At 38.0% G+C, this 25,584-nt stretch overlaps 1 protein-coding gene across 2 annotated transcripts; it reads right to left on the reverse strand.

The window, feature by feature from the left end:
• Positions 1-1,479: 1,479 nt before the first annotated feature.
• rab11fip2 (RAB11 family interacting protein 2 (class I)) lies at positions 1,480-24,807 on the reverse strand. 2 transcript variants are annotated; one of them, XM_023841333.2, is made up of 6 exons: positions 24,635-24,807; positions 23,749-24,394; positions 9,937-10,325; positions 7,335-7,587; positions 6,532-6,622; positions 1,480-2,711 (listed from the first exon to the last, which is right to left on the reverse strand). In XM_023841333.2, the coding sequence occupies exons 2-6, from the start codon at positions 24,114-24,116 to the stop codon at positions 2,493-2,495; spliced, it is 1,320 nt and encodes a 439-aa protein (XP_023697101.1). In that variant the 5' UTR covers positions 24,117-24,394; positions 24,635-24,807; the 3' UTR covers positions 1,480-2,492. The 2 variants fall into 2 exon arrangements, with proteins under 2 accessions (XP_023697101.1, XP_023697093.1); XM_023841325.2 differs by having other exon boundaries at positions 24,480-24,807.
• Between the last annotated feature and the right edge of the window lie 777 nt (positions 24,808-25,584).

Below are 25,584 nucleotides of genomic sequence, written 5' to 3' on the forward strand. Positions count from 1 at the left end.
TGGATACAACATAAGCTTTTTACCTCTGGGGGGGAGTGAGTGAGAGTGGCAGAGATCATTGATTTTATTTTATTCCTTTCTTGTTCATTTGCCAATTGTTTAATTACCATAAGATATGTAACAACTGGATGCTACCTTCCGTCCTTGAGCTGTGATTGTCAAATTGTCCATTTCCATTACTCCCTTTGCTTCTTTCACTCTCTCAGTTTTTAAATCGCTAAAAGTTAAGTTCCCTAATCAATATACCAATGATCTGCTTGCTCTCCCGATAGAATCAAATCTTACAGGCAGGTAGTGCAAAGTTTGTTTGTGGATTCGTTTTGAAGAAGAATAAGCAGTGGGGAAGGAGTCAAGACAATGTAAGACTATTACAAGAAATAAAGGTAAACAAAAAAGAAAAATACATTTGAATGGAAGTGCCAGGGGAAAAAAATCAGCTAAATAGGTCTTGGGAGTTGGATTTCAGTTGGGTACAGATTACAGGAGCCAAAACAAAATAAAATGCAATTATCCATATCTAATAGAGGTAATGAGGGACAGGCGAACGAAACCTGACTCTCACTCCTGTGGCAATCCTGAGCCATGACCACCTTCCACACAGTTCTCTCAGGCAATCTGGGACTGGCCTTGTGTAATGGTCTACGAGGTTTAACTGAGGCGTGATTATTGCTGGTTGATAACTTAAATGAAATGAAATAAGTAACATGAAGATTGCCATACAATCTCTAAAATGTAACACGCACCCTATGAAAACTGAATAGATGATAGTACAATCGGTGTAAATTGAATAGAGAAGGCTGAAATATGCTACTACTCCTTAGTTGAATCAGGTGAAAGGACAGCTGGAAGTAATCAGTAGCACAAATACCTGACATCTGACTAACAGAGTATATTGTAAATAATTTACACTTATAAATGTCATTTAATCTGACAAATCAAATGAACATTACATTATGTAGATTCTCTACTTTCAATTGCACATGCACTTCTTTATGAAACAATAAACTGCTAGTAATCATTACAATTTGTCTAATTTTCTTAGCCGTTTAAAAAAAAAAAAAAAGGTTGTTGTTTTTTCCAGTTGAATGTTGATTGGGTTTAAACCCCTTCTTAATTATGGAGAATGACATTGGAAGCTTAAACAAAGTTAACATTGTCAAAGATGTCTGAGAGGGAGATGGTTACCGTTTAAAAGTTAAATAAATTAATGAAAACATTATTTTGAGAATGGGCTAAAAAATTCCAACAGAATAAATTTAAACAATTTCTTTAAAACGCCAATTTCATAGGAAATTGTGTTCAACTACTGTAGTGCTTAAATATTTAATGTTTTAATGCGTAGCTATTGTTTACAAATATGTCATTAACTCATAACAAACATTTTAAAACGTTTGCCTCACTGATAGTACTTGGCTTAGAAAATGTTGCCAATCCATTATAAGTACCTGCTTGTCACAAAAAGTGCACAGTCAAAACGTCTTGGAAAAGCAATCAAAACATTTGTTTATTAACATGATTCAAATAATGAAAAGAGTCAGAAAAAAGATGTAGGATTTCAGAACAAAATACATCTATACAACTTTATAGGAAGATAAGGAATCTGAAACAAAGACGACACTGTCAAACATGTCTGCGAAGCAGCTGCACAAACATTTCTTCTGCTAATGAAGTAAAAAGTATGAAAAACCCTGTGTTTTTGTTATTTTTAATGCAACAAGGAACAAGAAACTCCCACAAACCTGCATTTTACTAAAAAACAACAGTGTAAGACACAAAACGTAATCATCACACAACTAAATACACAATTAAACAGTTTTTTTCCAGATCAAGTGTGATTTTTAATTTCACAATGAAGTTGATCCAGCTGGCTATTTTGTACTAGAAAATAAAACAATTAAAAAAACAGAATACACATTTTCCCAAGAGTGAACAGCTGCAAAGTAAAGAGCTGAAGAGAGAATCTTGAGAATCTAATAAATATACTTGTAGAAAGTCCAATACTATGCATTTATTGATGGGTGTATTTTTTATTTTTTTTTACTTTTAAATGTGAGGGATTACATCCCACATCTCAGTACCTACATCCTCCCATAAAAATATCCCTGACTATCATTCGATAAATATCGTCTAAGTGCATTTTTGTAGTACCAGAAGTTCATAATTGCCTAGTTTTACACTGGACATTTAGAAGTGCAAGAGATACTAATTTTAAACCTATATATGCCCATTGTTTTATGTTCCTTTATTTATATCCTGCATCCTTAGAAGTAAGTATAAGAATTAGAAAGAACACTTTATTGGCATCAGTCCTGTGGTAATACGCTGCTGTCATAATGTGTCATTATGAAATCAATTATTTAAGGCTAACAAGCATTTTTTATTCTTTATATACTACAGATCCAACTAGAATGAGCATTTATTTCTAGTGTAAAATATTCCTAGTTTTAGTCCAGGGACTGCTCCTTACAATTTATGTACACATACATTAACTTTCAGGATTTTTTTTCTGCCTTTTTCGTTGGCTCATATGGATTCCTTAAAATACTGGGTGTTTCCTCCATTACTCGAACAAGTAGATCATCAATGTAGTCCTCTAGTTCCCGGATGTGCGCATCTTTCTTCTTAACCACCTCCTTTTGTTTAATCAGTTCCTTTACTACCTCATCAAATGACAAGTTCTGGTATAAGTCCCCGTGCACTTTAATTGTGTCCTAGAAGAGATAAACAATGTTAGATGGCTACTGTTCACGCAAGGCCAAGACGCAAGGCCAACACAATACAGCACAACTTTTCCATTCTGTTAGCATGGAGCTTAAAATAATGTGGAATCTAGTCTGCACAAAACACATATCAGTGCAACAAAACAACAAACTTCAAAGAAAACAGACCACCTTTGCTAAAATTATGTCTAGAGTTGTAACATGAATATTATGTCAAATAGTGTATTATATTTATATAGTCCAAAGTAGTTCCCATACAAAACTGCAGAGATGGAATAAATCATAGATGTTGTTAAAACAAGCATCATCATGACTTACGGACTTGTTCCTCTCCAGAACATCAGTACACCATGGAACAGGTTTTTGTACTGACTGAGGATTTTTTCTTATGTTTTACATTTTATCATACACTGATTGAGTGCACCTATTAGAAAACATATACATGCTCATCTCATGTTATTAAAGGGATAGGAAGACCTAAGGTTAACACTTCAATTGTCTCATTACTACTCTAATGAGGAATTTTCCTGTCAGAGTAGCCAACCAGCTACTTTCACATTTTTCATTTTCCTTCCTTTAGTGGTTAATTAGGACCTTAAAGTGACCGGGCTGCCGTTACACCCAGGCACTGATCAGAGCAGAAGAACAGATGTCAGCTCAGATATACTGAACACCCACAAACACACTTAGTCTGTGATTAAATGCAAGTTCAGGGCCAAGTGTTGACAGAGGTGAAATTATCATTATCCATATCATCTGCATTGTTTAAATAAAGGTTCAGTTATAGCGCTCATATTCAAGATAATTGCTATTTCTTCGTGATTATGTTAACTTGATCTAAAAAGGGAAAAGAAATACATTAAATGTAAGTTTTTATTGCATTCTGCTGGATTTATTGTGCAAAGAAAAAAAAAGCTTCAATGCTTCAAAACCCCTAGGTAAGGCAATTTGCACATATTTTATGCACCAATTACTGTATATGTATAATTCAGATCTTGTGACTTAAAGAGCAAAAATCCTAACTTCACAACATTCTGAATTATGATAACATATGATGTTAATTAGATAAATGGCACACATATAACAAAGTCTCAAATATGAAAAGGAATCTAATCATTTGTGGTCCCTAACTCAACCACTGAATCCCCAATTAAAAGTTTAGAGAGTTTTGTCCTTTTTAGTTTACATAAATCATCTAAAAAATCTGTCTAAACAGCCATTTCAGAAATGACTAAACATGTACTTTTAATAATTGAGCCAAAATTAACTCACATAAGTAACCTATCTACACAAAGTCACTGACTCATATTCTATCATGCCCCCTATGGTCAATGGGTGATTCCTTCACTGTGTGGAGGAACATTAGACACTTTGAATGCTTGCTTCTGCCACTGTGGAATGAACTACCCACATATATGCATTTAGACTTATCTCTTCTGAGAACATCAAAACCCTTCTTCGCAAAATACCATCCTCTGCCTCTGTCCCTCATTGGCTCACAGTCTACCATTGACTTGTTACATTGAACATGCTAAGTGGGCGTTACTGAATGCTCTACTTCTGTATGTTGCACTTAGACTAATTTCTTACTTGGGCTCTCTCTTGGGTGATATTGAAGTCACTGATCAGGATCTATGTTCCACACCCCCAGCAATAGATGGGGGAATCCTTCACAGGGCTGTGACAATGATACCTCTCTCCAAGGTGCATTGAATGACTTCTACACACAGTTTGATGCACTAAACAACATACCTGAAAAAAGACCATCCCTCTTACTAAAGAAAAGATACTTCAGTTGACGGTAGGAGGATTCTGTCAAGGGTCAGTCTACACAAAGCTATTTGACCTGTCATACACACACACCTGTCATCATAAAGTGCTTCAAGAGACTAGTAATGGAGCTCCCAAAACTGGAATCCCAGTTTCACATAACTCCCTCCAGTTCACCTATCGTCTTTATCAGTCCAGTGAGAATGACAGTTGCTCAGCTCTTTTCCTGGCCCTGTGCCACTTGCACACTAAGGGACTCCTATGTTAGAATGCCGCTCCTTAACTTCAGTTCGGCATTCAATACCATCATCCCTCAGAAGTAGATAGGGAAGTTGAGGCTGATGCGTTTCAACACCCCCCCTCCCCACCATGTGCAACTGGATCCTGAACTTCCTGACCAAGATACCTCAGACAGTTTGCATGGGCAATAACTTCTCTCCGGCACCACCGTGATGAGCACTGATAGCCCCCAGACTCAGCCCACTTTCTTTTGACCCTGACTCATGACTGTACTGCAAAGCACAGCTTAAACAACATGATGAAGCCTACAGATGACATGTGGTGGGTCTCATTAGTAACAGCGATGAATCACCATACAGACTGGAGGTGTAGTGGTTCGCTTACTGGTACAATTACAACAGTCTGTCTCTTAATGTGGACACAAGATGACTGTGGACTTCAGTGTGTATGTTTATGATCTGAGATGTTGATAGCCAGGAGCTCCACATTTCTTGGGGAACACATGGTGAATGACCTCATTTGGAATCTCAACATTTTCACACTAGCTAAGAAGGCACAGTGGCATCTCCACTTCCTGTGGCAGCTAATCACTGCTCTCTTCCACTTGCATTCTCACTACATCCTATAGGGGCACCATAGAAGGGTTCTTGCGTATCGCTGTATGGCTTGGGAATCACAAAGCCTCAGAGTGTACGTTCCAGCAGTTGATTAAGGCAGGTTCTGCAGCAGCATCTTCTGCAATGCTGTCAGAATGCTCAACACCTCACCCCCCCCCCCCCACCACCACCTACCTGAGCCCCAGAATCACCTCACTGGTGCTACTATATTGGTTTATTGTGAATGACATTATTGAATTTATTCTACTGTTCTTTAACTCTAAATTAGTTATTACTGTTAATTACAAACTCAGGCACTATATAATCTGTTTTGTTGTCAGTTGTTCCTGTGTTGAAGTGTGTATGTAGGATGTATGACTCTACCTACGGGTACAAATAAAGTAACCTGAACCTGAACCTGAACCTGAACCTGAACTACGTGTATATATAGCCTTGCTTCTCCTGCAGTTGTTACTCTTTAGATGTTTAGCCCAGTAGCACTAGACTTGCTGTCTCCATAAGAGCTGTATACTTTTACCGATTTCTTTGTCTCACTTCCATTCAAATAAATAAAATACAAATAAATGTAAATGTAATTTTTGACACACTTTATCTATCACATTGCTTGTTATTTTTAAATGAATGCATTTGCATTAATGCACTGTTGCCATATTTTCATGCAACAAATTTATTAAAATAACATTTATCAGACATCAGAGACATGCAAGTTTGTTCAGAGACTATTTTCCAGCCTTCATCTGCACAACATCCCACAGGATGCATTATATCAAAAAAGATTTATATTAACCGAAATACACACTAGAGCCCTGCGCGGGACTATTTTTTTAATCCCGCTCCCGCCCACTCCCGCTGAATTTCTGACCATTACCGCCCACTCCCGCTGAATTTCTGACGATTCCCGCCCAATCCCACCCGCTGTCTCTGTCACTCCCGCCCACGACAATCTAAAACCCGCCCAATCCCGTGAGATTTGCGTTGGGTCCCGCGGGACCCGCGGGATCCCGCTCCCAATGCAGGGCTCTAATACACACATTTTAGTTCACCTCACCTAAAAGAGCACTGCGTGCAATTCAATTTACATTTATCCGTATATGTATATAAATGATCTTATATCTAAAAAGTAAACAATCTAGCAAGATGATCAAATTAGACACTCTTCAGTTTTTAGTTTAGCTTTGTCTTACGTTGTTCTTGTCGTAGTTTTCTTCCTCAAGTACAGACGGTTTTTGGCCCGAACTGATGTCCTCCTTATTTTTACGCTGTTTAAGATTACCACTATCAAAAAGAAAAAAGATTTTCTTAGCAACAAACAATAAAAAGTATATTCTTACTACAGCATGAAGAATACCTTTTCATTTACCCAGTAAATAACTTTGTAATTCATATGTTCTGACATAACTTTCTATAATTTTCTATCATTTATTAGTGACTTTTGAATTTGTTTTCCTTGAAATTTTAGATTTTTTTAGATTGTAACATATATTTTCAATGTTGAAACTATGAATAGTATTAAGATTTCAGTAACAGTTTACTGAAATTTAAATTAAATATTTGCATTAATGTTTGTTCTTTTTATCAAATGTAATGGCTGTTTAACATTTTCAAGTTTCAGTCTTTGGAAAGAATATCAAAACCATGTTAAAAGAATCAAAGTCCATACTACATTTTGGGGCTTAATGCTATGCAAGATTTTGTCTAGAGAAAATATAAGAAAATTACAAATATTCCATAATTAAATACCAGGTATTCTATCAAAGAGTTTACATACTATTTATTTGTTTAGCTCGCACATTTCTGCAACTGGATATATGTTATCATTAAAGGACATGTATTATTATTTAAACACCTATGAAGTTAAGTTGTCTAAGTATTAGTTTCATTATCTACAGATGAATTATATTATATACAGCTTCAGACCACACATTTTAACGTTGGTGCAAATTGCAAATTCTATAGTTAATCTTTATATAGTAAAAAAAACACACACCTTAATTTGTAGTGCTGAATGAAAGGATTGGAATCACCCTGTACATCGTTGCTGAAGGGGTTGGAGCAACGAAGGTCACCGGAGCTGCAGGATTGGCCATCATCCTTTTTTCCAGTCACCCACTCCAGCAGACTGACTTTGTCCTTCTTCTCTTTCCAGTCAGGATTATCCCATATCATTGATCGCTCACCTTCAAAAGGGTTGTGACTGCGCGGCATGGTTGCATACTTCTGTGACACGTCATCAGTTATATCTGTGAAGAGATAAGTATGGACATCAGCTGCTTTGTATCCATGTCCAGGGACATTGCTCTGGGGCTGGGGGGGGGCAAAGTAGACTACCTGAGGGAAGAGGTCAGTCTCATTCTGGGATTTCACCGAGTTCATTTCTTTTTCAGCACATTACTACATATTAGACCCCAACACGACGTACACAAAACTTTAGGAACACCTACTCTTACCTTGAAATAGACCCGCCAGATGAATACACATGCAAGTTATGATCGTTAATTGATTGCACCAATTAAATATACTTCAATCACTACAGCTAATGGGTTAGATTCAGGAGACATGGGACAACTGAGATTGTGGATTTGAAGTAATATGGGCAAGAAAATGTGCCTTTCAATTGACCTGCAGCTGCTGGGTTTTTGAAGTTCTAAGTGTCCTGTAATACAATGGACCACCGCCCAAATTCAACACGACCAATAACAGACCAGTGGATATAGTTCATTGATGAAAGAGATTTGATGAATAAGATAAATGAGACCTTTAGACGTTAACGGTCAGTCAACTCGGTGCACCCTCGCAAAAATGGGGTGTAGCAGCCAGTAACATCTCATCACACGTCTTAGACTCTTTGATTCGACTGGAGTAATGTTTGAGTGCCACAGGATATCTGAGCATCCTTTCCAATCCACTGCAGCATGACGGCGCTGTACCGATCCGCAAATGGATTTTTAAAGTTCAAGAAATGTTGTGCGACAAGGTTAAGATTTCCAGGTAATGGTCCCACAAGCATAAAGTTTGCCTAAAACAGCAATCTGCCCGGTCTCCAGTTCTCAATCCAGTCGAACATCTGTGGAATGAGATGGGAGGAACTTTTGCAGAGCTGAACTCAGCTTGAAGATGCTTAAACTATGAGATGCATTGAAGTCAACATGGATCGACATAACACTTTTGATACCTTACGTTACGTTCATGCCTTGACAAATTGAGGCTGTTCTGCAGGCATACATGCAATACAATACAAGTAAGATGCCATTAGCATCTACAATGTTTTGGACACTTAGCATATGCTGTTATCTAGTAACACTGAACATCAATGTAACCTAACCATACATAACCATAATACAACTCTGTAGATAGGCCTCTGACTCTTTGTGGGTATGTCTGTATGAATTTTCTCTAAAGTTGATTTTTTTTTGCCACTTCCTCAATACAAATTTTGCTCACTTTGTGTGTATTTCAACTTTATTCATATGCCCTAAAAAAAGTTTTTTATTTCGACCCGTGAAAAGTTTTCTTCACTTTTATGTAAACTAAATATAAAGCCAGACTGAAAATATCACCTGATTAGTGTCTGGTGCCCCTGAAAACAGATCAGAGACATTTCATTCTTATCCAGACTAACCATTTGGGTAATGTGTCTGCTTTAGATGAAACACCAGTCTATTGCAAACAGCAGACGTATATTTACATGTTGTCCACCATTATTCTGTTGCAATGCATTGACTTACCTTTTTATGTACTTCTTGGCCAAGACTTTGAAAAGCCTTGAAGGTGGTCATAATTTTGAATCTTCTACCTCTATTATGGTTAACTAGAGCACAATAACTGTGTATTACCAACTCAGATAATTGTTGCTTTACATACTCTTTTGTCACTTTGGCACTTGTTTTATGTGGACATTAAAAAGTATATATACACTCTGTAACACTTTATTTGTGGAGACACAAATACTTAGTAATAACTCAGTTATTACTGAAATACAAATCATGAACAAATATAGTTAAATACAGTCGAGAGAAGATGCAACATTTTCAAAAATAAAATATGATTCAAATGTATGTTTTTAATTAATCTTTAGCGGTCTTTAGCAAATTTATAAAAGTTCCATCACTCTAAAATACTTTGATGTGGTCAGCCATTCTTGGTACCAAACCCAGGAAGTATAGGGTGCAGGGCATGGAAAAACCTCAGGGGATGCCTATTTATTTTAGGGCACAAACTTAATAAGGGCAATTAGGAGATGCCAATTCATCTAATGGCATACATTTGGACTACAGGAAGAACATGGAGAAAATAGTAGTAGTGATTTTGTCAGAAGATCTCTGCCTCAGTATCGTCAATGAACATCTCCCACATATTAATCCCCTTTGCAGGCAAACAAATATCAAGTAAACTAAGTCTGAGAAGGTTCTATTTCAGTGGATACTTGTTCTGCGCTGTAAAATTATTGCTGCAAACAAATTCTCTTTAGATTCTGTTGTTCACTGAATCTAAAGTGCCTACTTTTGGATGTAGTACCCCTAGGATTGTACATAATAATAAAAATATCAGATTGCTTGAATCAGGATTGCTTCAAACCCAAGATAACTTACCTCTGTTTTCAGTTTTTTTCGTGGGGTCCACCTTAGGTTGGAAATGCATAAGGTCAGACATAGAGTGGGCAGCAGAGAGCTTCTGTGGGCCAAGCAACTGGGAACGCTTTTTCTTGGGTTTCAGCTGATGGTTCCCAGTACTGGAATGGGACCCCACCTCACAGAATGATGAGCGTGATATAATAGCAGAAGAAGTGTCTGAAAAGAGTCCATCATGCTTACGGCCCTTCATTTTGTCCTTGAGTTTAGAAAAAGGCGAACGAGTCTTTTCTTTCATTGAGAGGTCAAACATGCTGGCAGTCAAGTTATTCCTCACAAATTGGATGCTGATCTGAATTTGTCCTCGATCCTTCCATTTCTTGCCTGGCCTGGACTCCAAGCTAAACCAACTTATATACATAGTTGGGAAAAAAAGACATAAAGGATGAAACTTATATATTTCATTAATATATTTTTTTTTATTGTTTGAATAAATTATTTGGGACAATTAAATTTAAGAAAAAAAAATAAAATAAATAATAGTACAATATGACAAATAAAAATGGTTATTAAAATGTTTAAAATCATGACTACACTTTTTCATCATTCCAACTTCATAATCCTCTAATATAAAAAGATTCTGATTTTACACTTAACTGAAACTGGTATTTAAAAATAAAAAATGTGTTTACACCACTTGTTTACACACTGAATCGATACATAAATTAATAGGAGCATTGTCGAATCAAAAGATCAGCCAAGATACATATTCTGCATATGATGCTTATGTATGCATGTATACACACATATCTATTGGATATACTGTACTGTGCAAAACTCAAAGAAAATTATGTTTCAATAATCATTATGTTGGTGTCATGTCTGTCAAAGTGTGTTAGCGTAACCGTTACGAAACATCTCCTAAAGTCACCCCGGCATTTGCAGCAACCATCCAGTACAAAAATATATTATTTTACTTCACCAATATCCCAGCATGTTTGGTTAATCAATAACTGATTGAGTTGTTTAACTAATTAAGTCAAATAAAAGAGCTGGTGGTTAAATTTAACAAATATATGGAATGGCTGGAGCACCCCTAAGGAGAGTTTTGGGAACTGAAGTGATATTTATCTAGCCATGTAACATCAGTAACTATTTGGAGGACAGAAGAAAGCCTTGTTAGTTATTATTGTGTCACTGTTCTTTTGCATATGCTATGATGTTAAATTCTGATTTTCTTTCTGAGCAAATATACACATACCTCTCAGTAGCTTTTGTTTATCTTCTCTGACTAAGACTTTTGCTCAGCACAGTACATACACAACTACGTAGAACAATGACAGAAATTGCTAGTTAAAGCTCCCCTATTTCACAGTTGGGAATGATATACAATTTTCAGTTAGTTTAAATGTTTTTCTATGCATTTATTATTACGGGGATTTACTATTAGGTGCCATTACGTTGATGTTGACTCCTGGTGACCTAAGAGATGGCATCTTTAAAGAATGTCCCATCCAGAAGGTTATAGGTTCACATTTCCAGCCAGTAGATTAAACACATCACCACTAGGTCCGTGTTCAAGGCCCTCAACTCGACACTCTCCAGGGATACTAACTGCTGACTGATCCTATACTTTTATCCCAAAACCTGTTCTCATCTGTATATACATATGCTTCTATGTTTCTCAGGCAAGGTGGGTTATGTGAAAAATACCTAAATTTCCTATGGGGATGAATGAATAAAGTACCGCTATTCTATTCTACCTTCAACTTTTCTAAGCCTTAAGCTTTTTTCCAATGCAGTCTCCTCAATTATCAAAACAGGATAGCTGATCAAGATTACACTTGTTTGTTGTCTGCCTACAATTGTCTTAAAAGTCTTAAATTCCAAAGGCATTGACAAATGTCCCAAATCCCATTTTGTTCTTTTGTTCTTTACCTCTGTGAAGTGTTTTTGAAAATACCATGTTATGAACAATTCTGATCTTTGTACTTTCAGATACAATAGTACTTCTGTATATTTTTTTCAAGGACCTTCAACACAGCTCTTCCAAGTGCCAGGCTGTTCCAAGGAGACAAAAGCTTTTTTACAGTCAACACTATAGTTAGCTGACATAGACTAATTTTCTTAACACTTCACTCTGCTCTTTCAATGTCTTTGTGTACTGAAATTCATTTTCTATTAAGTGTGATCTCATTAGCCAGTGGTGTAGCTATTGGCATGTAATAAAAGTGGAAATTGGACAGCACCTTACACACTCTGTTAGATCTCCTTTCTTTAATGTTGAACTACAAACCAGAAAAAGCCAACTTCCAACTGCTTTTCCTGGTCAGGGTCACAAGGAGCCTGGAGATCATCCCAGGCCAATCCATCTCAAGGAACATACACACACACTTACACTTATACAATGGACAATTCAGGGACACCAATTAGCCCAATTTTATGTGTTTGGACAGTAAGAGGAAGCTTTTCTTACCTATATTTCATAAGGATTTTTCATAACAACATGATAATGCACACCTTATCAGCTTATGGTACTCATGAAGAAGTTACATCACCGCAGCATGTTGCATCAGGCTGAGAGACCACAAAACCATCTGCACAACATCTGCACAACACCTCTACCACACCCATTCGGATAAATGGACTGACCACCATCTGTGTAGACATAAATTTGTCAGCATCCAGAAAGACTTGGGGAGGTGGTTTACTAGAGAAAAGGTACTCAATTTGTCCATAGCTGATGTAAGTGGAACTCAGAAGTAAATCCATGCAAGGCTGTTGGACATTACAACATACCTGGGCAGGTGCTCCAAGAATGTGTAAACCAGACAGCTAATGCCCTCACAGACGTTTTCAACATTTCCCTAAGCCAGCTGGCCATTCCCAAATGCTAGCACCATCATACCTGTACCAAAGAAGTCACTGGTCACCTGACGCAATGACTATTGCCCTGTCACGCTCACACGTCTGATCACAAAGTGCTACCAGACACATGAAAACTTCAAACCCAACTTGTCATGACTTCAGTTTTCCAGTCACCCCCAGTTTAAAATACATCATTCCCCATAAACGGATTGAGACATTGACAGCAATATATCTGGCACTATCATGCTGTGCACTGGTGCCCCCCAAAGCTGTGCATAGGCAACAACATCACTGGCAGTACCCTGCTGAGCACCAGTGCCCCCCCCCCCCCCCCAAAACTGGGTGTTCAGTCCACATCTGTTCACTTTGTTGACTCAAGACTGTACTTCAAAGTACAGCTCAGAAAACACCATTAATTTGATACAATGGCAGTGTGTCTCATCTAAATCCATAGCCATCAATATGGAGCTGCTCCCCCCTTTGCAGCTACAAACAGCTGCCACTCTTCTGGGAAGGATTTCCACAAGATTTTGGAGTGTGTCTGTGGGAATGTTTGGCCATTCATCCAGAAGAGCATTTTTGAGGTCAGGCACTGATATTGGATGTGAAGGCCTGGCTCACAAACTCTCTGTTCTAGTTCATCCCAAAGGTGTTCAATGTGGTTGAGGTCAGGGCTCTGTGTGGGCCAGTCAAGTTCTTCCACACTAAACTCACCCAACCATGTCATTATGGACCTTGCTTTATGCACTGGGGCACAGTCATGCGTGAACAGAAAAGGGCCTTCCCCAAACTGTTCCCACAAAATTGGAAGCATTGGACATTTTAGAAACTGTCCAAAATGTCTTGGTATGCTGAAGCATTGAAAGTTCTCTTATTGGAACTAAGGGACCTAGACCAACCCCTGAAAAACAATGACATACCATTATCCCTCCTGCACCAAACTTGTCAGTTGGTACAATGCAGTCAGGCAGGTAAGGTTCTGCTAGGATCCTTCAAACCTAGACTTGTCCATCAGACTGCCAGACAGAGAAGTACGATTCATCACTCCACAGAACACATTTCTACTACTTCAGAGTCCAGTGGCAGCATGCTTTCACTCCATGAGCACTTGGCATTGTGCTTGGTGATGTGAGGCTTACATGCAGCTTCTTGGCCATGGAGGCCCATTCCATGAAGCTACTGATACACAGTTCTTGTGCTGGGCTTAATGGCAAAGAAAACTTGGAACTCTGCAGTTATTCAGTTAACAGAGCATTGGCAACTTTTATGCACTATGCGTTTCAGCAGTCAGAGACTCCACTATATTAATTCACATGGTCTCCACTCTGACTGCCAAAGACTTTTACACAGCACTAGGTATTTTTTATGCGTCCTTTAACTGCTTGTCCTCTGCAGGGTTGCGGGGGTCCGGAGACTATGGACACAAGGCAGGCAACAACCCAGGATGGCACTCCAACCCTTTGCGGGACGTGTACACACACACATGCACTCCTATGGGCACTTTGGGGTTAGGGTTAGGGTCTCTGCATGTTTTTGGACTGTGGAGGAAAAACTGAGTACCCTGAGGAACCCCATGATGACATGGGGAGAACATGCAACACCATACAAATGAAGCCATGGTGGAACCCTCAACCCAGAGGTGTGAGGCAACAGTGCTAACCACTGTGCCACCCCAGATATGTATGATTAAATAAAATACCTACTGTAAGTATTGTGCCATACCATTTCATTCCAAATAAAATGCCTCAGAAGTCCAAGGAAGGACAACCTGGGCCCCAGAAGGCAGCAATAAAATTCCAACCCCCCAAAAAATGCTCACCAAGAACCTTTACTCACAGTCTTGGCCCAGCCATCATGGTGTTGTAACACTAGAAAACAACCTGAACTTCTGGACATTCCTGCTCATATGACAGCAGCTTCCTGAACAGCTCATGCAAGTGCCCTCTCATTTCATGCTTTCTGTTGAGTCTAGGAAATCTGTGGTGCACTTAGGACATTCCTCCATCCCTGTAGATTTATTTGCTGTGCCAGATAATGTCTTAGTCCAGCTAATGTTATTCTGGCTTAATCTCATGACTGGAATGGTCTAAACACATTACTGTATTCCTCCTCAACTTTTCATCTGCCAGAGCAATATCACCAATCCAGGCAGTGTTAGTGATAATAAATGAATAAAAAAGGCTACATAAGACTAACGTATGCTTGAACCTCAAGACGTACACCTTCTTTAAGTCTTTCCTCTGTTTATAGGGCCACATAGTGTGTACAGAAGTTAGAGTGACCACAAATCTCACTATCCAAGTGTGTCCTACTCTAAGGAAGGTGTAGGACATTAAGAATTTTTCTGGGATGGTCGATAGTATCATAAATTCTTCCCACTTTTCCGATGTGGCAACTTCCCCATACTAATTGTATGGGAAGGGGGTACAATGAGAATGGATGGAGGACCGTCAGATAAGTTTGAGTAACTTGAAAAGGCTCAACCTCAGGCTCCTGCACTGGGAAATCAAAACTTGTCAAGCCTGGTCTATCTCCACACTGGTAACAGTGAGATGTGGTTGGGGGATTTCCATATAGATGGAACGTGAGAAGGAAATTGCCAACACATATACATCGCATCTACTGCTCAAAGGTGACAAAAAATTATGGGTCACTTATAAAACGCATGGGTTACCTATATCAGCTTTGTAAGCAGATGTGCAACATGATTACCATGATGATCCTTTAGAAGGTCATCTGGAGAGGCTGAAAACTTTGCTCTGTGTCTTGAACATAGCTGAGTGACTCAGTATACATTAAGAAACATGGATGTATGTACAGGAGTACCCTGCTTGCCAAAAATACAACCCCCCTAACAGTTGTCCAGATGGACACTTCCACCCCCACAGAGATTACAAAACCAGACGAAATGCTTAGACTCGATGGATCCTCTTCCAGGACGTCAATGAGCAAAAACACTTTTTTATTCATTATCAAAATGAAACTTCACCAAGTGGGTGCAGTTGTTTCCTCCCAGGAATGGAAAAGCTGCCAAAACTGCTGACATATCAGTCAAGGAGATATTAACCAGTTGAGGAACATCATGGCATTTCTCATTTGACTGCAGAAGCCAGTTCACCAGCTAAATACTTTCAGATGTGTGCAAAACCTGGGCGGGTAATGCAATTAGAAATGCAAAAGAACTTCAATGATTTCTTAAATGGTAAATGAATTGCATTTATATACTGCATTTTTCCACTCCTTTGAGCACTCATAGCGCTTTACAGTTTGCCTCATATTCACCCATAGGCGGCAAAGGCTGCCATGCAAGGTGCCAACCTGCTCACGAGGAGCAATTTGGGGTTCAGTGTCCTGCTCAAGAACAAGTCGACGGGGTCAGGCGGAGCTGGGGCTTGAACCTGCAACCCTTTGGTTGACGAATGGTAGCACTACTTCCTGTACCACCATTGCCTCCCAGCAATGCTAACAGTGGGCCATTAGCATAAGAGGGTACAGTGGAAATGGGCAGAGGATTTCATCAGTTTAAAGATGGTTCCTGAACTAGGACATCAGGACCTATTAATCCTGTTTGCTATCCACAATGACGGCAATGAAGTGAAGTTGGGAGTGGTCTTAACACAGGTCAATGAGGTGGAAGAAGTCTTTAATTACATCAAGATTTATTCTAAACTCACAGACTGGATACTCCGGTTACATATTAAAATTCATAACTTACTAGAAAGCCCAGATTCTTTTTATAATTAATTTCCAGCAACCATACCTCTTAATACAGCACATCTGGATCTACCTGTGACTCTTGGATTCTCAACATATGATCTATGTGACGTTGTAAGACAAGGCATACTAACTATTACATTGCTATTAACACCTCCATACATACCTGGTTGTTATCCAGCACAGCATACATTAGGTTGATCACTGACTGGCCTATTTTATGTTCTAGCAGCAGTCACACCAGCATCCACCGCCGCCCCCCCCCCCCCAACATGATTCGACTGCCCAGAGTTCTATGTGACACCACAGATGAGCTAAACATACCTCAGGCCACCCATGAATGTGCTACTTGAACCCAGGAGTGTAATACACTGGCATTAGCTTTTTATAACCTGGAAAAGTACTATGCATTCAAAGTGCGTTCACCTTTAATGGACAGGTTGAAAAGCAAGGGGCTGAAACTGGGAAAGAGGGAGGTTTGTTGCATGGGAGAATTGTTTCCACTCCATGTATCTTGTTTGCTTTTGTATTTCTATTGTTTGTAGTAATTGGTTGGAACCCAAAACTGCAGCTTCACTGCTGACTGATGAAGCTCTCGTCATCATCATATCATAATCATCATCTCCATTTCGGACTATTTGGTAAGAACTTTCCCAATTGTGCCTTTCCAGAAGAATTTTTTTAAGGTGGATTGGTTGTTTAGTGTGTTGTTTACTATTTTTTGGCAGCTATTAGAATTTATACACCTTCTGCCTATAATTCACTGAGGGTCTGTCAAATTATTGTTTTGTGATGTAGTTTTTGTAGGTCTTGCATACTATATAGTCACATAGCATGTTCACATTTGATATAACCACTTTTGTCTTAATATGCATCAATTATTAATTAAATGTAGCCATTTCTTCTACTTCCTGCTCAGTCCCCTACTCATATATCACCAACAATTCTTACTTGGAACTGTATTTACAGACTTACAAGATCCCGTAAATTGATTCTGTCGTATACTGAAACCAAAACAGTGCTGTCAGCAGCTACTGTATATCCCCAGACAATGACTCCTGACTCCCAGCTACCATTAGCCATGAACATAACGGTCATATATAGTTTACAAATGAATTTCTAATTTGTAAATTTTCCATTGACACACATTTTCATTTTCGTTATAGGGATCAGCTAATTATTTATATTTAGCCTACAAGTACAAACATTCCTAAACCACCCCCCCCCACACACACACACACACACACACACACACACACACAAAGAAATGCAAGACTACCCTGCTCTCTGCAATGCCTCTACTACCTGTGACGCCCTTCCGGCCTGCCCGCCCTTCTGCCTGTGACGCCCTTCCGGCCTGCCCGCCCTTCTGCCTGTGACGTCCTTCCGGCCTGCCCGCCCTTCTGCCTGTGACGCCCTTCCGGCCTGCCCGCCCTTCTGCCTGTGACGTCCTTCCGGCCTGCCCGCCCTTCTGCCTGTGATGTCTCTCCTGCCGTCCCTGCTGCTGTACCACTGTTCATCCTGCCTCAGCAGCACCAGCACCTACCTGCCATTACTTGCCTGCCTTCCACACTGAGACTTAAATCTTAAAAAAATCTTAAAATTTGGACTGCGTGAATTAGAATTTTGCCTCTTGTTCATTTGACTTCCTCTTCCGGCCCCTGGAGGATGGGCTCCCCCTTTGATTCTGGTTCCTGCCAACGTTTCTCCCTTCTAGGGAGTTTTTCCTTGCCACTGTCGCCTCTGGCTTGCTCACTGGGGGCTTTGGGCAGGGATAATGTAGTGCTTTGAGACATTGTAATGTTGTGAAAATGAGCTATACCAATAAAATTGAATTGAATAATAGCATATGATATTGCAAATGGATTGATCATATTCATGTCTTTGTCAAACAGCAATTTTGTAATAAGATAGTAAAATGTAATTTTAACATTCGCTTCAGCAAGAAACTGCTGAAATAGTGTACAGTTCTTTTTGAAGTACTGTTCTGTTTGAAATTTTGAAAATGTTACTAGACTTCATTTCTTTCAATGCAATTAGTACAATACAATAGCTTTGGAGGAAGAGTCTTATTGATAAGCTGTATTATACTACATCATTATTCACCTTTGCCCTGACCTAAGAAAATGGATTTGCTAAAATATCTCTCAAGGAAGAGAAATACCAATCAAAGCTCATCAAAGCAGGTAAAATAAGTCAAGATAAAGTTAATTCAGGTAATGATAATTACTGATTTATAAATTAAAGTGACAACCCCAAATACTTTCACTGCTATGACATTTATTTTCTATTGATTTTATTGTTATTTATTACCTCTCTGGGGCTAATAGGAGAAGGTTCAGATGCACGGCAAGGCAGATGAAAGAAATGCCATTATTTCAGACTCCAGTGAAAGGCTAGTTTAATTTAGTTGGCAGGGTAACAAAGTAGAGCAAATGAACAAAGTATAGAGAAATAAAATAAATGAGGACATATACACAAGTGTTCAAAAGAGGGTATACAGAACAAATGAACAGTTTCTCAATTGGGAAAAGATTCTACACTTTTAATCATGCTTGTACAACAATTCATATGGCAACTCACTAATGCAGTAACGGTTTCCCTCTGTGTAAACTGGATATAGTGAGAATGGTCAATTTCGTCTGTAAAGAAATCTTTGTCCTCAGGTAAAGCCAGTGAGTGTATTAGCAATAATTATTAGGCATATTGTCCTGTTATATATATATATTTTTTGGAAGTACCACAACCTTTCAAGAAAGGGGAGCTTGGATGTGATGATGTTTCAATATTCTTGCCAGTTGAACAAAGAGGGAATGTGTTCACCCTCAAACAATTTATATATTAACACAAATGTCAGCACATTTTTGTTAGTGTTCTGGGAGGCTATGATGTTACACTTTTTATTTTGTGCCAGTTCCTCAGTGATGGTGGCATTTGATCATACCAATTGAACACAAAGTGGCCACCGAGGGCATTGAATGCCCAAGTCACTAACAAAGAGAAGGTTTACGATATAAAATATGCTGTGCTTTATGAGTTGGTACAGTTATTCAGTTGTGGGTACCTTATCAGTCTTAACCAAATTATTATAAATTAGACATTTTTAGTGAAACCGATCAATTAAGCAGCTTTTCCTCCAGTCAAAATATTTCCTTATTTCACTTTAAAATCAGAATATTCTAAAAAATTAATGGACTCATGAGGTAATTGATAAAAAGCCGGAGATAATATTATGCATTATGAAGGATGTCCATTGGGCTTGAGAATATGAAAACAAGGATGACCGTGCTTGAAAATAATTGTGACAGTGTAGAAAATCTTCAGGATTTGGCCAAGTAACACTACTCTCGTTTGATTAGGCACATACACAACATAAGACGTAAGTCTGACTAAATCAAATCAAGAAATGAAAGCAAAGCCTTACTAATGAGATTACCGTGAATTATGATTATCATGAAAACTGCACTTGTAAGCAGCACTGGAAGGAGAAAGGCAGTTATTTTTGGATGAGATCAGCAGCAAGCAACATACAGAACTGATATATGATGAATAATTATGAGTGGCAAAAAAAGGAGGAATATCTGTTATGTCCAAAGCTGGTGAGAAACAGCCAGCGATTAACATTTTACAGTACATAAGCAATTAGCTCCATTGTGAAGGTGGAGATTTCACCACCCCTTCCATGAACATTTGGATATATGGTCACCCAAGATGTACTCTGGGATTACTAGGCTCACATTATATTTGTCCTTGTGCGAGTTACTTCTGCAAATGTACTGTACAAGGTGTCTATGTTTTTATTAAATAAAATCTACTACAGATACTAATTTATATAAATTTACAAAAGTACTTTTATACAACGTGAACCTTTTGAATATCCATCCATGTTCCACAACCCTTTGAGGCGATAATACATCTATATAATACGACATTTGTTTTTTGTACAGTCCATTAATTTTTCAACATTTTTTCCCCGCAGGCATTCCAATAATTTCTTAAGGAAGCTGTAATTAATCCATGTTTCATATAACTCATGTCACCACCTAGCGCAGGGGTCTCAAACTCCGGTCCTGGAGAGCTACTATCCAGTAGGTTTTCTATCTTACCTGGCTTCTGATGAGCCACACCTCTCCTCAGGTAAATACCAGGAGCAGGTGTAGCTCATCAGAAGCCAGGTAGGATAGAAAACTTACAGGATAGTAGCACTCCAGGACCGGAGTTGGTGACCCCTGACCTAGCGGAACATTTAGACAAATTCTGCTAATATCAATCCATCCATCCTTTTCTATTAGATCATAAACTACTTACCCAGTATTGGGTCATGGTGAGCACTGGGCACAAGGCAGGGGACAGCCAAGATGAGATACCAGTGTACAATTCTGTTTATAATTTTGACATCACAATCTTTCAACACTGTAAAACTCAATACTGCATTGACTAATCTCAAGTAAAGAAATAAAAAGATATGCAAGCCAAACATTCCCCTGTGTACTGTTGGATGGGTAAATTTCATGCTAAAAGCAATTTCCGACGTGCATCTTTAAAATATGACCATTAAGAAACAATACAACTAACAAATATGGCCTGAATACAGCCCACACAGCTGGTACCCACAGATCAATGCCAACCAAGGACAACCAACATCCTTCAGCATGCCAAACAAAGACCGCGAAAGTCACCATCACTCTGACAACTCTTGAGCTAAAGTTCTTCAATCAGTAAACAAAATTGTATGTGGTTACAGGTTACCAATTATTCAGAAAAAAATAATTTCTATTTGTAATTCCTATCTACTCCTAGACTGAAGATTTTTTTTAACCACAAAGGAATATTACTCAGCTTAAGCACATTCAAATAACAAAAACATATTTAATTTGTCTGTGAAAACAGGGAACAAGAGAAGGCTTATGCATTACACTGCATTAAAAGCACAACTACGAAACTGCCTTTGGATTGCTTGTGCATCAACTAAGAAAACTGACAAGTATTGTGGACTTTTTAAAGTTTCCATTTGGCTGTTTTGTCATACACCTGAGGCAGTTAAAATGATCTAAATTTTATTATAATGTTCGGTGTTTCTGGTGTGGACATAATCCTACAGCTCACTGGCACACACAATATATACTGTACAGTAATATGGCTCATGAGAAGCAGTCATGTGTTGTTAGAGAGACAAACATGTATCAATCCAAGTTATTTAACAGCAAACAAGACTAAAGGACTGAATGGATAGATTTTTTTAGTTCCTTGAAATTTATTTAAAACTTCAGTCTGGTTTCCAATTTGCTACAGTATTGGATTTAAAAGGACTAGTCACATAATGATTGTGTCTTTAAGTTACACACACTTACATTGTGCGTCAGCCTCATGAGATCCATCCTTAAATGATTTTTCCTGAATACCTCATTTTCTACTACAAATAATAAATCTTGCTACGTTTATGCAGGTTACCCTGAGTCAGTCAATGCTTCAAAATATTTAATCCTAAGTAAACGATCAGTTTTCATTTTTTAGTAACTGGTGCATTTGCCTGGACGCATGCATTTTTACAAAAGCAGCTTCATTATGAGGAGAAAAAAAAATATTGGTGATGACGTATTTTAATTAAAGTACATCAATGTGCAATTTCTTAAAAACCTCATATCTAGTCAACTAGTGTACAAAACACTCAGCAATAGATTGCAATTGCAACTATTTCAAGTTTATAAAGCATCTTACATTAATATACACAATTTAATACGTGAAAAATAAACAGTTGAAGCCCAGGTTAGGAAATATAGTGGCTAAAGCACTGGTAGGCAAAACAAATGGCAGAGAGGACTAAAACAGTGAGGAAACTATATAATGTGTCTTATATTATGGGTGAACTACATACAACAAACAAATATTCCAACTCTCAAAGATTGCAGAACTGTGTATGCCTAAATACAGACCATACGGCTGTTACCCACAGAACAACCATATCCAACCAAAAATCCCTAGGCATGCCAAACTAAGCTCATTACAGCCGGTACAACGGAGCAAGAGTAAAAATAAGACAATTTCTTGTTATATAATTTAGACTAAACATATATAAAAGAATTTAAAAAACAGGGTAAGTGAAAGATATGTAGAAACAGCCATTGATGCTTCAACCAAAAATATACTCGATGGAAACTGCCTGTCTTTTGTACAAAATGGATGGCTGCATTCTGGTCCTGAGACTGTGCAAGATAGTGTATCAGCTCTTTCGCATAATGTATGCCTTTGGAAATAAACACAATTTTCGTGTGGCATAAATTCACTAACTATATAGCTTTGAATACATAAATACCCCGTCGTGAATGTCAAATATTTGAGTACGTAGTAGTTTGCATGTTTTTTTGTTTTTGTTTTTTTACATTGCATTGTTTTAATTTGTCATCTTATCAAATTAGTTTTTAAGACTAATTTTGCACTTGATTCTGGTCAATCACTGGAAGTGCAGCCTAGCAGCAATTGCACTCAACTAGGCTCCTTGGCAGCCACACGTTTGTCGGCCTCAGCTGTATTTCATAGCAAATAAATGCACCTTTAAGACAGTTGAGAAATGCTGCTGAACAAGTACACATTACTGAAAACTGAATTTAATTTGTGCCCTTTTCACGTGCTGTATTAAAGAATGTATCACATGTCTCTGAAAGTTTCATACTGAAACTGATAACATTGTTTTCTGAGTAGTACAGACTGAATTCTCAGCTTTAATAGCCCATAATTGTGTCTCACAAGAAAAAAATTATTAGAAAACAAATACCTAATTTTTACAAATAACACAACAAACACAAAATAATTTTGCAAACAGTGATACATTTTGTATATCTCAAAGATATTATAAACAGTTGGAGTGATCTACATATGTGTCTATTGTTGGACTAACAAACAAACAAAAGCACTGGTACACAACTTAATTACCTAATTTTCTACTACTTAATTTTAAACAACAAATACAGTAAAAAAAAAATCAATAAGGCAAATAGTTGGTCAAAATACCAATGTTTATTAGTAAATTATAAATTTAAAATGAGCAAAATACCACTAAAACCTAAAATAGCACACATTTAAATATTCAGGGCCATCTTAAAAACCACTAAAATTACTAATCAGTTTAAGGTCTTTCTACATTTTGCTCATTCATGCAGTAATAAGAATTATTAAAAGTATGCAACATTTTAAATTTCAGCCTTTCCTGCATGCATAATCTATAGATAAAGAAAACACCAGTTGTTTACTTACTCGGTTTTCCGTCTCTCCTTGCTGACAAAGATTTCATTGAGGTTAATGGTCTTCAGACCCAGAAATTTATCAATACCCACCAATGACCTGTGCATTGCTATCAGAGTAAGTTCATGTATTTCAGGGTTTTCCTCAAGAAGTTGACCAGGGAGCTCAAAAGAAGCTTCTTCTCTCCAAACAGGATTCAGTGTTTTCTCTGAAACAGATGTACAGTACTTCTCCTTCCCAAGCTGAATAATGGTATATGCATCATTTGTACCATTTCTGCCCTTGGCTTGTAGGTCTTTTGCCTGAATAACTGTGACTTGGACATGACTTGGAAACCATTTCTGAGACTCTTTGGCAAGAGTCATTTTCCCTATTTTCATATTTTATATATATATATATATGTATTTAATTAGAGACAGATACTGACAGAAAAATATTGGTTAGTGTAGCGAGGTGTTTTTAAGAAATGTAAAATTTAATAAAGGTTAAACACAAGACGAAAGAAAATAACTTTCAGCTGTGGTCGTACAAGTTAAATAATAGAACAACGTACGACAAGAAGACACTTATAACGTTTAAAAAACATTGTCACATCCAAGGTGTGTCTCATGTGAAAACAGTCAACTTCATGACGCAGCCATCGGGTCGGGGAGGCCACCTAAAATTAACACAACGAAAATACAAGTTCTGGAATTTTAGACACATATAAATAAAATAAGCTATGAAATACGACAAGGACTCACAGGTTACTGTCGGACATCACTAAATCTGATACCGGTGTAAAAGTAGCGAGATATATAGCATCTCCCGAGATGACTCGTATGTATATATAACAATACCTCCAAAACATCCGGGACTAACAAAAAAAAATAAAATTAAAAAAAATATATATTAATACCGTGTTCTCGTGCCAGAAATTCCTGTACACCAAATTCAATAATGATGGTTCTTTAAATTATTCGCGTTCCAGTCACCCGGTGGTGATTTCCCAGCTCCCCCATCTTGTTTTTTTTCCCGCTGTCAAAGGTGAGAGTTCAGGCTCCTCCCTCGGTTACCGCGGAAACGGAGCGTGCGCGTCATCCGTCAAGTTCAATGTTTGCGGTTTCCCCAATCGTTCCCAAATCAATGTTATGTGTCGTTTTCTTCAACTTTTTTTGTGAACTAAACGGAAGACTTTCAGATTAATAGCATACAATAAGATACATTTTTAGAAAGTATTCGATACTTAGTTACTACTGCTCGTAATTCACACACTGTCGTCGTAAAGTGATTTACATGTTGTCTCCGATTTTAGAAGAGTATGACACGGCGATTAAGGAAGTTTAATTTTGTAGTGGGTTCACAAACACTAAGAAGAATACTAGATATGCACAGTAATAATAAGCAATGTGGCCCAGGAAGGGGTGTAGATTATTCACTAACTTTGGGTGTGTTCTTGTTGTGAAACACAGTCCTTCATATCCAACAAATTTTATTGAATAAGCTCAGACACTTCCTTTATTGACTTTTCTACATTGTAACTAATTAGTCAGTGGATCTTAGATTCAATTTGACATATGCACACCTCTTAACCTCGATTGTCAGCGTAGCGTGCTTTACATGTTAAGAAAACCAGTTGCTAGGCAGACCTTGTTTGCTACCTTGTTTTAACATATAAAGTACTTGTATTCGGTGTTCTTTTGCCAAATATTTCATCGGATAAAATTAAATTGGAAAAAAAATGCTCATTTGGTGCTTGGTAATGGCATTCATACATGGTTTGTGTCCTGTCTGTTGTCTGCCTGTCTCTCTCTCTCACAGACGGAACATTCTAGTACAATCACAGAAAGCCCTTCAGAACATAGCCCA

This window comes from Paramormyrops kingsleyae, chromosome 3 (genome assembly GCF_048594095.1).
Source record: "Paramormyrops kingsleyae isolate MSU_618 chromosome 3, PKINGS_0.4, whole genome shotgun sequence".
Classification (NCBI taxonomy): Eukaryota; Metazoa; Chordata; class Actinopteri; order Osteoglossiformes; family Mormyridae; genus Paramormyrops; species Paramormyrops kingsleyae.

What these genes read in the sequence shown, in the direction of transcription:
- rab11fip2 (XM_023841333.2), bottom strand. Translation starts at nt 24,116, where the DNA reads ATGAAAATAGGGAAAATGACTCTTGCCAAAGAGTCTCAGAAATGGTTT. An exon ending in AAGGAGAGACGGAAAACCGA is followed by an intron (nt 10,326 to 23,748) that starts GTAAGTAAACAA and finishes TATGTATATAAG; the next exon opens with TTGGTTTAGCTTGGAGTCCA. An exon ending in GAAAAAAACTGAAAACAGAG is followed by an intron (nt 7,588 to 9,936) that starts GTAAGTTATCTT and finishes ATCTCTTCACAG; the next exon opens with ATATAACTGATGACGTGTCA.